The sequence below is a fragment of the Pogona vitticeps genome, chromosome 3 (genome assembly GCF_051106095.1).
Source record: "Pogona vitticeps strain Pit_001003342236 chromosome 3, PviZW2.1, whole genome shotgun sequence".
NCBI lineage: Eukaryota > Metazoa > Chordata > Lepidosauria > Squamata > Agamidae > Pogona > Pogona vitticeps.
In genome coordinates, this window is record NC_135785.1 from 203362902 (window position 1) to 203374630 (window position 11729).

The 11729-nt window shown below is 42.7% G+C and overlaps 1 protein-coding gene across 1 annotated transcript in view; it reads right to left on the reverse strand.

The window, feature by feature from the left end:
* CLIC6 (chloride intracellular channel 6) overlaps positions 1-10489 on the reverse strand; it is a 33237-nt gene extending 22748 nt beyond the window's left edge. The window contains exon 1 of the mRNA XM_020789376.3: positions 8935-10489. Coding sequence (XP_020645035.3) covers positions 8935-10206 — 1272 coding nt within the window. The 5' untranslated portion in view covers positions 10207-10489. The remainder of the gene's footprint in view (positions 1-8934) is intronic.
* Positions 10490-11729: the final 1240 nt, after the last annotated feature.

Genomic DNA, 11729 nt, shown 5'->3' on the forward strand with positions numbered 1-11729 from the left:
TGGCCATAGTCTACGCGATCCAGAAGGCCAAGCCTTACATCTGGGGAAGACATTTTGTTCTGTGCACTGACCATTCACCACTGCAATGGTTAAAGACAATGAAAACCCACAATAGCAAACTTATGAGGTGGGCTTTAAACTTGCAGGACTATGACTTTGAAGTGAAGGTGGTCAGAGGGTCAGTGAACTGTGTTGCTGACGCCTTGTCAAGAAGACCTGAAGAATGAAGACGGCGAAAGAAACATGGACTATGTATATATGTTGGTGACCAAAGGTTAAATGTACCTGGTTTTTTGAATTTGGTTTGTATGAATAAAGGTAAATTGATGTAATGTATATGGTAAATGTTTAAATGCCTAATTGCTATGGTTAACTTAGAATGTAAATATAAGTAAGTATGATATGGTATGTATAACTGTTGTTGTGTGTTTTATCCAGGTTGTTTTTTGGGAAAAAGCACCTTAGCTTTCCCCCTACAAAACAACTTATAAAGAGGGGAGGTGTTACATACAGCACTGATGTTACCTGTCTGTCATGGGTTTGGAGGGAAAGTTCCATCCTATGGGGAGTGGAAGGCGGGACATCAGGAGGAGGGGCTGTACTGTATATATATGTGATGCGTGTGTGGAGAAGGTAGGAGACGCTGGGATGTGAAGAAGAAGCAGCAGCTGGGAAGAAGAAGCTGGTGTGGGAGTCTGTGTGTCAGACAGGGTACTACTGTGTGTCAGAGTACCAACCTGATAGGTTCAGGTGTCTGTTGGTTAGCCAGAACTGATAGGTTCAGGGTCTGTGCTTCAAGTTAAGGGTTCTGTGTGAACCAAACTGTGTTTATGTATGAGTGAGATAAAGCCACGTTACTAAATCTTATTTACCTGATCATTTTATTTTCCCTGTGTGTGATTTAAATAAACCTTGTTCTTTTATTTGTTTAAAAATCCATCCCTGGTCTGTGTGACTTCTTATAGGGAATGGTTGGTGGCAGCTTAGTTAACGTGTGGCATATCCCAGTAGGTCTGGGTTTGTCACAATGGCCAGTTTTAAAATGGACAACCCAAAGTTTAACTGTTGCATATACAGTGGACCCTCTACTTACGGAATTAATCCGTATTGGAACAGTGGCTGCAGGTTGAAAAGTCTGTAGGTTGAGCCTCCATTGACCTACAATGCATTGAAAACTGATTAATCCCATAACTGGCCATTTTTGTTCTATTTTTGTTCCATTTTGGTTTTTTTCTGGTCTGTAGGTTGATTCTCCGGCTGCAAGTCGAATCTAAATTTTGCGGCCAGAGAAATCTGTAACTCGAAAAGTCTGTAAGTCGAGCCATCTGTAAGTCGAGGGTCCACTGTATAGTGCCACTGTCACCCACAGTTTGTGACATTTCATCATGGATCTGCTTTGCACCTTTCCCTTGGAGAAACAGGAACTTGATTATGGTCCTATGCTCTTCCACACTGAACTTTTCTGGAGATGCTGCCATGTTCACTTTTAACCTGAACATGAAAGATAAGTTAAAATCATAGGTAGTTGATTTTTGCACCATTGAATACAGTCAAATTGGCCAATGCACCCAGCAATTTATAGCTTCCTAGCTCATTTTTTTTCTGGGAAAGGCTCAATACTTATCAGCATCCCCTCGTATAATCAATGCTGATGTGTAGAATAATAGATATTACAGCTTAGTGATAAAAAGAGGTGTTAAAGTACCAGCTGGTACTTTAACATGCATAGTTGAAAGTTTCTCTTCATTTGCACCAAATATAAAATTAATTAGACCTTTGGGTATAACAATGTAAACTTCTTCCTCATTTGCCAAAACTCAGCAAGCACATATAATTGGTGACATTCCAGCCCATTCTGAGACAATATTTGGTGAAACAATATGTTTCGAGTACATCAAACCTTCACTGGGAAGGGATACCAAGATAATTCCTATTAAATCCTAGAACATGCTTGAAATTTCCAGAATCAGTTAAATATTATGCAGCAAAATTATTTGTCTACTCAGAAGAAATCCACAATGTGCTCAACAGACTCTCAGGTAATAGAGTACAGGACTATGACTAAATTTCAAATGTTTCTATAGTCATTTGATATAAATCATAAGAACATAATTTTCTTCAAGAAAATATTCTCACACTTTATAATAAATTTTAACACAATACTAAATAACTAGTTGTGTGCTCATTCTATACTAATGCAAATTGGGAAACAATCTGATTTTAATAAATAAAGAAATAAAGCTATAGGAATCAACAACAGGGGCTTAAACCAGAACAAACACTTGGAGAGTTATGAAAGGAATTCATAATGCCAGCTTCTCTTAAGCTGCATTATAGAACAGAACAATTTTTGCATTCACTTCCTATAACAAAACAGCAGCAAAGCTGATTGTAAGAAGCTGGTCATATAGAAATCTTTGCTTTTACTGTATATTTAACTTTAAAGATTCATAACTCATTATTATTATTTAGTACCCATTACATAACAATGTGTTATTAATATGTTACTAATACATTAATTTTAACTTGATTTTTAATTAGTTGTTTTAAAACTTTAAAATAACAAATGCAGCCAAAATGCTATAAAATCTTCCCTTGACCCTTAAAAATAACACTTTGGAAGTGATGAATAAATGTTATTCATTACACACACCCACAGAGAGTTAAAGTTAATGTAATTATATTTTTCAAAGATGTCTTATGTTGTCACTACCTTCTCAAGGAAGCCAGTGCAGCTAATATTGTTATTTCTAACACATTGCATCCAAGATTTTGTATCATCCTCTATGAGCTCAAGTTCAACTGCATGTCACTGCAACAGTCTCACAGCAGAAAAGAAATTTTAAAAAGGGTTCTGTTGCACTCTAAAGATTAACAATGTTCATTTGGCATAAGCTTTCATGGCCACAAAAGTTTATGCCACGTAAAACCTTTTTAAAAGCAGGCTAAAGTTCACAAAAACAAGTGCCAAATAAAAAAAGTTCATTTTTAAGTTGATAATGAACAGGGAGACAACAGCAATACTCCTGGTACACACTGGTATGATAACAACTCACAGCTTCTTAAAGGTACAGATACATCAGTTCAGCATAACATCCATGAGGGCAAATTATATTTCCAGAATATTGCAGGGTTGGTTCCTCACAAACCACTAATTCCTCATTAACTAACATGTACTAACACTGTTGTTCCCAATGTTGTGTAACCCAGATATTCTTGGGCTACAGTTCCGAGAAACCCTGGCCAGCACAGCTAGTGGTGAAGGCTTCTGAGAGTTTTAGCCCAAGAACATCTGAGTGTTACCCAAGGTTGGGAACCATTGTACTAACATATCACCATCACATGTTTACAGTTCCTCCACTTCTCATTAACTAGTTCAAACAATTCATTGTGATTACTTACACCACATATTTTATGCTAACAATCTTATCACAGCTTGCCTCTTAGATTTCATAATTCAAACAAATTCTTATTCTTACATTTTAGTCAAGCATCAAAACCCACAAATTCCAAGTTATGATTCTTTAACATGAAGATATCAATTATCTTACAGCGGGCATCCAGTAGTCTCTCATTTCAGATGGCACTTTCTTCAGGTATCTTACCTGTGGAATCTGATAATTATGAATAGTATAAATTATTTCATTGTTATAACTTATTGTTATAACTCATATAATTCATAATTATTGGCTCTCATACCTAAGGCACCTGGAGAGGATATCATCGGAAATAATAATTGCCGGATGCATGTCATGAGATAATGAATGTCTTCATGTTAAAGAGTCATACCCTGGAATTTGTGGGTTTTGATACTTGGCTAAAGTATAAGAATAGGTATCTGAATTACAGTCTTAAGAGGAAAACCATGTTAAGATTGGTAGCGTAAAATATATGGTATAAGCTCTCACTTTAAATTGTAATAAGTAATCAGAATGAATTGTTATAATTAGTTAATGAGAAGTAGAGGAATTGTAAACACATGATGCTTATATATCAGTAGATATTAGTAAGGGACCACATTACAATATTCTAGAAATGTCGTTGGCCTTCATGGACATTTTACAACAGTATGTACCTGGATTACTTTTTGTGGATAGTCTTTAAGTTGTCCCAAGACTTTATTAGTTTTATCACAGAAGACAACACAGTTGTCTTCCTTGGGCACGAGGAGGTGTGAAATATTTAAAGAAATTTTGTATGTGTAGAAGGTTAATATTAAGGAGACTGTAAAAAATTCAATCTTGAAAATGTACATTGTACTTTAAAATGAGGTTTGAACATCAGTTTACTAAAAGTCTGTGCAAAACAATAATTCAACTGCAGCCAAGTCTGAAAAGAAGTAATATAATATTGCCTTGCAAAAGAATATTTTTCATAGTTGATCAGTTGAGAGTGTAAACAAATGATAAGAAAATATAAAAGAACTGAGAAAAATCCTCCTAGAGTCCCAAAATATGGATAGAGCAAATTGGTATCTGACCACCTTTGTTCACCAACACTTTACATTCGTGACAAATTACTATGGGACCAGTTAGCTATTTCTGCAAGTGCAGGGAACTACCCAGTCAAAACAAAAGCAATTATCTGCCATAGTAGCAATTTGCCAGCCTCACAATTAATGGGAGTTGTACTTTGCCACCCTGGTAAAACCAACAAAGATTTCCATTGAAAAAAAAATTCTGACCAGCAAAATTCAGTTATTTACGTTTCAAGCGAACAAGTTGAAGGGAGGCAAGAGAACATATGCAAGACAATATGCTACACATGCCACACACACCAGATATCAACCACACAGATAACAGGTATGAGATGCCAATAAGCAGGTGAGAGCAGCAAAGACTTCAAGAGTTTTCCTTCATAGTTGAAAATTGGCACATGGCTGGTTTGGCTGGGTGAGAACATTGTTAATAATTTTCTTTTTATGCTTAAAGGCTAAAAACTGTATTTTTGACTTTCACCTATTTTAACTTTTAAGAACTTTGGTATTTTAGGAATGTATTCTCTGCCCTTCGCCTGTGCCTTTTAAGGCTATAAGGTCCTTTATTTTTTGACTGAATTTTGCTTTCAGTTCTTATCTGTAACTTTTATAGCTAAAAACTATAATAGCTATAACATTTTTAACATCTACAGTATATGAAGCCACTATATAAAGGTAAAGTTTCCCCTTGAAATTTAGTCCAGTCGCGTCCTACTCTAGGGGGTGGTGCTCATCCCCATTTCCAAGCCATAGAACCAACGTTTGTCCATAGACAGCTTCCATGGTCATGGGGCCAGTGCAACTAAGACATGGAACGGTGATACCTTCCCACCATGGTGGTACCTATTTATATACTTGCATTTTTACATGCTTTCGAACTGCTAGATTGGCACGGAAGCCGCTATATAATATCTATATAATACCCCAATGCTTTTAAATGAAATCATTTGGAGTTTGTTGTCATCAGTATGCAGATGACACACCACTCTCTCTCTCAGTTTCTTCACCTGCAGGTGATGTAGGACAGGTCCTTGAGCACTGTCTGGCAGCTACAATGGACTGGACAAGGGCCAACAAATTGAAATGGAATCCAGATAAGAAAGCGATCTTATTGTTGTGAGGATCATCAGTCTGGTTAGGGGGACATTTACTTGGTCTCAGTGGGATTACCCTTCCCCTAAAGGATTAGGTTCACAGTTTGGGTTCACTATTGAACCACACTCTCTCTATGGAGGCCCAAATATTTGCTGTGGCCAAGAGCTCCATTTATCAACTTCAATTGATTGCCCAGCTGCATCCCTATCTGGAGAATAAATACCTAACAACATTGGTTCAAGCATTAGTAATCTCCAAAACAGACTACTGGAACGCTATGTAAGGCTGACCTTGAAGTCAGTACAGAAATTTCAGCATGTACGAAATGCAACAGCCAGACTGATCACAAGTACTAACACACATGAACACATATCTCTGATCCTGGCACATCTCCATTAGCTTCCTGTTAGTTTCTGCGGCCAATTCAAGGTGCTGGTCTTCGCCTATAAGGTAAAGGCCCCTTGACAATTTGTCCAGTTGTGTCCGACTCTAGGTGGCGGTGCTCATCTCTGTTTCCAACCCATAGAGCTAGCGCTTGTCCGAAGACAATGTTCACGTGGCCAGCGCAACTAGACACAGAACGCCGTTACCTTCTCACCGTGGTGGTACCTATTTATCTACTCGCATTTTGCATCTGGCATGCTTTTGAACCACTAGGTTGGCGGCAGCTGGGACAAGCGACGGGGGCTCACTCCGGCACGTGGATTCAATCTTACGACTGCAGGTCTTCTGACCTTGCAGCACAGGGGCTTCTGCGGTTTAACTCACAGGACCAAACCCCCCAATTTAAACATCTTTCTTACAAAACAGCTAGCCATTCGATGTATTCTTTGTCCATGATGTTAAAAATTGTGAGACCTAAGAAGGCCAAAACAGTGAATATCAGGATAGGGGCTTTTTCAGCTATTGTCTCAACCTCTCAAACAAAGCTCCAACAGAGGTTTGCCAGGACCCTTCCTTCTCAATTTCCAAAAAATTAGTCTAAAACAGAATTATTTAAAGCTGCTTTTTGTTAGTCCTTCTTACCTGAGATGCCCAAATTTGTTTATTTATTTAAAGATAGGTTTAGTTAATTACAGTGGCTTGATCAGTTTTATGATATTTATTTCTATATTATATTAATTTTTATGTGATTTAGTGTGACTATGTTGTAAACTACCCTGAAAGTGCTTGCAGTATGGGTCAGTATTCCAAATCAATCAATCAATCAATAAGGCAGGCAGGTAGGCAGCTATTTGTGACATTTCTGTCTTAAGTACAAAATATTTTGATAACTTTCAGGTACTATACACTTCCACTTTGACAGAGGTAAGGGGCAAGGGTGGAAGAATTTGGAGAGGGCAAGGAGAAGAGGATGGTTGAAGGATAGAGCAGGAAGGGAGGAAGGTGGTGGGGGGCTGAAAGTGGAGAAAAAGAAGGCTAGGCTTTGCCAACTGGTGGCTTGGAGTGAGCTTTTTGGTGTCATGACAGCTTCTCCAGCAAGTGACTGCAGTGCTTTTGTTTTGTTTTGTTTGTTTTTAATTCCTGCTATCTGGTATAGTGCTGTATCAGATATCAGGAACTTTTTAAAAAACAGATTGAATAAATTGATTTCACTTCCACCTTAACAAATAAATGGACCTCTGGTGGAGGAGAGGAACAGAAAAACCTGTTTTGCTGGCACCACGCGTGCTCATACCTCATATGTATGCCAAAATTTAAATTGCGGTGGGTGGGTTAAGCAGAGCCCAATATAACAGTGTTTTTTTTTAATTGCCAGTTGGATTAAGCCCTGGGTTTTATTGATTCAGTGGGCCTACTCTCGTTACTTACTACTGGATTTCAGTCTTTAAGTTACAATTTATATTGTAAGCTGTAAGCAGGCTGTTGCTTTTCTTGTTAAACCGCAGCAGCATGAAATGAATCCTGTGTAATAGTCATTTTTATTTTTATTTTTGGTCTGGGGGTGAGAATAGAACCAACTCTCAGATAAATATCTGACCTGCAATTCGTCTAAAATTGCTCTTTAGTTTGTAATTATATTCATTACTCAACCATAACAATAAAACTGTGTGCTTTTTAAATTACCTGAGTGAATCTCAGGACTATAAATCAAAACACATGAAATAGTTCTAAACCTCTCTTTTTTCTGGTCATAAATTCACATATTTTACCACTGTTCTGTCTTCTCCACGATAAACTAGATTTTCAAGCTGCCATACATGTACAGGCTTCAAATGTTCAAGTTAATCCATACTAGTACTGAATCTTTGCAGAGCATTGTTGATTAGTAGTAAACAGGAAAGTAATGTTACCAATATCAACTGAATTTTTTATTCAATACCTTTACTTAAAAATGTGAGTTAGAAATCTTAACTGATATTCTTATTTGTGTTTGTAAATGACACAATGATCTTGACCTCAGAAAATGAAACAGCTGCTAGGAAAAAAACATTAAAGCTCAGTACTGAGTGCTTCTTCATTTTTAAAAAACTCAGAAGAAACAAAGTCTGAAATATTGGATGAAAATATCTGTAACATGCCTTGGTTTTATATTGTACAACAACTTCTTGGTAACGTTAAAGACACAACCTCTCAAATTTACTGTCTGTAAGCGATATAGTGCTTCTAGAGCACAAGACACTATAATACTGTATACTATTCCTCTCTTTAATCATGAAGTCAGAAGTAGACTTATCTTGGGGTTTAATAACGAAATCATCTTAGCAAAACTGAATTTTTATCTGACATATTTAAAGAGTGCTTAGCAAAGGTTGCTTGCTAAACAAAGCTTAGCAAATGTTCTTTATGGTAAGGAAATGACCTATGTAGCTTACCCACACAGTGCAGTCTTATACACTGCCAAATAAAAGTGAGACAATTTACCATTTGTGATGGGAAACACAAAGGAATTTTTTTTTTGAGCAATTATTTTTGAGAAAGGATGGGGAAGGTTTTGAGGACACAAAATTGAAGAAGATGCAAAGCTGAGTACAGAAATTCCCTATGGGGAGAAAGGCAGCAAACAAACAAACAAAAAAATAAATAAGCGAGCGAGCGAGCGAGCAAGCAAGCATATTCTATTTCAGTTTGGTTTGCCTCTTTACAAACTGCAGGCCACTCTACTTCAGTCACAGGGTAGCAAACAAGTGGATTTTACCAGGACATCTGTAGTGGGGATTCTTAGCCACTTCAACCACGAGCCCAACTAGACCTCCACTCCAAGATGTAACTTTGTGCAACCGATGTTGGGGCACATGAAGAAGGGCTCGTCTGCTCGCATTCCCGAACGCTCTTTCCAGGAGCTCTCCGACCCGCATAACCACGACCCGCAACTACGAGCGAGGACGAACTCCCTCCCTTCCACGAGAGTGCTACGTTACCTTGACGAAGAGGGAGATGTCATGCTCTTGCTTCTCCTCGGCCGGCGCCGCCAGTAGGCTCTGCCTCTCTCCCGCTGGGGGGGCGGCTGCTTCCTCCTCTTCCTCCTCCTCCTCCTCTTCTTCTTCCCGGCCTTGCATGCCATTCACCTCCAGAGCACCGTCTAGTTCCTCGGCCCTGCCGGAGGGGCCCTCGGGAGTCTCGCCCTCCTCTACATGGTTGGGGCTGCCTTCCTCCTCGCCTGGCGTACCCTCCCTCTCGCCGGGGCTCGTGCCCTCCTCCGGCGACCCCTCCGCCGCCCTGGCTTCGCGATCTCCGGGGGCTTCCGCTCCGTCGGGTTGGGCTTCCTCCCTCGGGTCTCTCGCCTCCGCAGCCCCTTCCTCCTCGGCAGGGCGTCCTTCCACTTGGGCATCGCTTGACGGACGGTCTCCCCCGGCGGTTTCTTCTCCCGATGGAGCCGCCGCCAGCTCCTGCTCTCCTTCCCCACCGACGGCTTCGTCGCCCTCCTCCTCCTCCTCGGCCTCTTTCTCCTCCGGCGCAGCCCCCTCGGGCTCTTCCTTTCGGTCCCCTTCTCCCGGGACTGTCTCATCCCCGGCGGGCTCTTCTTGCTCCTCGCCTTGGACCTTCGCCTCGCCCTGCCCGGGGCCGCTCTCCTCCGTCACGAGCTCCCGCCCTTCAGCGCTGACTTCGCCGTCGGGCGGCGGCGCTTCGCCGTCGCTCGGGCTCTCGCCCGCTTCTCCCTCCGGTTGCTGGGGCGCCGCGGCGAGGGCAGCCACGGCAGGATCCCTGCCCTCGGCTTCGTCCTCCTCCTCCTCCCCGGGACGGTCCGCGTCGGCTGCGCCCTCGGCGCTCGGACTCTCTCCGGCCAGGGCTGCGTCCTGCTCTCCGGCTCGCTCAGCCGCGCTCGCCTCGCCCCCTTCTCCGCTCCTCTCAACCTCCGGAGTTGCCTCTCCGTCCGGGGTCGTCTCTGCCTCCCCCGGCTTTGGGTGGCTGCCGGCGCGGCTCCTGCTGGTGGTGGCGGCGGTGGCGGCCGCGCCGGTCTCCTGGTTCCCCCCTTCGACCTCTCTTTCGCCCGGGTCTGACTCGTCGGGCGGCCGGTTCTGAGCTTCGTCCTGCTCAGAAGCGGGGGCAGCCGGGGCCGCCTTGGTCTCCTCCTTTCCCTTCTCTTCTGCCGCAGCTCCGCTCTCGTTCCCGCCTTTCCCTGGCACCTCTTCTCCTTCTTCTTCGGCAGCCGGGGCCAGAGCCGGCTCCAGGGGCCCCTGCGCCTCTGCCATGACGCCTGCCTCAGGCAAAAAGGCTGGTGCTGATTATCGGCGGCAGGTGCGCGTCGTCGCGTGGACCAAAGGGCGCTGCTGCTGCTGCTGCTGCTGCTGCTGCGTCGGGCGGCCTCCTCAGCTCTTGGGCACTCGCGCGCGGCCGCTATGGCGACTCTGCCCTCCCTGCGCTTAGAGGGGGATTAAGTCTGGGACTTGCCCAGCTCCAAGGGTCACATTCTCAACTGCCCATGAGGGAGCATGGCCGGAATGATGTGCGCATGCTCGAGAGCAACAGATGAAGAGGCCGCCCTCACCTTTCCCCGCGCCTCGACTGCAAGGGGATTTTGTTCGCTGGGCTAAGCGGGAAGAAGTGCGGACGAATTGGGGAACCCGGCGGCACACTTGAGGGAAATCTAACGGAAAACGGACAGGTGCAAAATGCAGGGGAATTCAAAAGCCGTTACCCGGCAGTACTGAGGGGAAAGGGGGGCCAAACGACAGAGGCAGAACAGGTGGCAAAAGGCTAAGAACAAAAAAGAGCAGATGGGGAAACTGGGACAGAACGGTTGGGGTGCAGTTACTTAGCCTAGAGCTTTCTGTCCAGAGCGTTCTTCTTACCCGGTGTTTCCTACGATTGGTTGTTGTTATTATTTCTGCTTTTCTGGCTCTTTTTGAAGCACATTATGCCCAGCTGGTGTCTGTTAGAGCTGAGGCAGATATTTGTCCTGTTAGAAAACTGGCTTAAGGGAGGCACACTGGAAAGTGTATTGCGCTCAGCATGGGCTCAGTAGATTTGCACAGTCTCCACATGAGTCAAAGAGTCCATGTATTCATTTTTCAAAGTCACCCTCTTCAACTCCCGGTGAAGTACACATTTTACTATACCCCCACCACCACTCAAGATATTCCGGCAGTTCTTTATGACAGTGCAGTAAATAATACTTAACTTCATCTATTCTCATAGCATGGTCAGTTTTTCATACCTCACATCGTTAGAAGCTGAATATGCTTTACAAAGCTTTACGAAGCTGGACCAAATTTTGATCTCAGAATCCCAGAGCAGCACTAACATGGAATAACAGATGAAGAAAATGTGTGATAATTTTCCCACTTGTACTAATTAAGTCACGCAAATTACATACTACTTTAATCATGGTTCTGGCTGTTTTATTGATGAAGCTTTGTTGGTGAAGCTGGGATTGTTTGTCGTTATGTGTACATTGCAGAAATGGCCCTGTTGCCTACATTTTTCCTGATGGTTGTGTCACTCTGTTCACCAAAGACCCAGTGGAAATCTGTATCTTTCTTACAATATCCTACTCACAGTGGAGTGTGTTCCAGATACCTGAACTTCAGCTTCCCTTAGAAACAATTGGCTCAGTTTGGGATCAGATTTGTAGTTTCAAACATCTTGCAGGCATCACATTGAGGAAGCCTACCTTACAAGAGGAGACCGATGCCATTAGCTCAGCAGCAGAGCACATGCTTTGGAAGCAGAACCCTCTGGTGCAAACCTTGGTATTGCCACTTTGGTTCTAAAT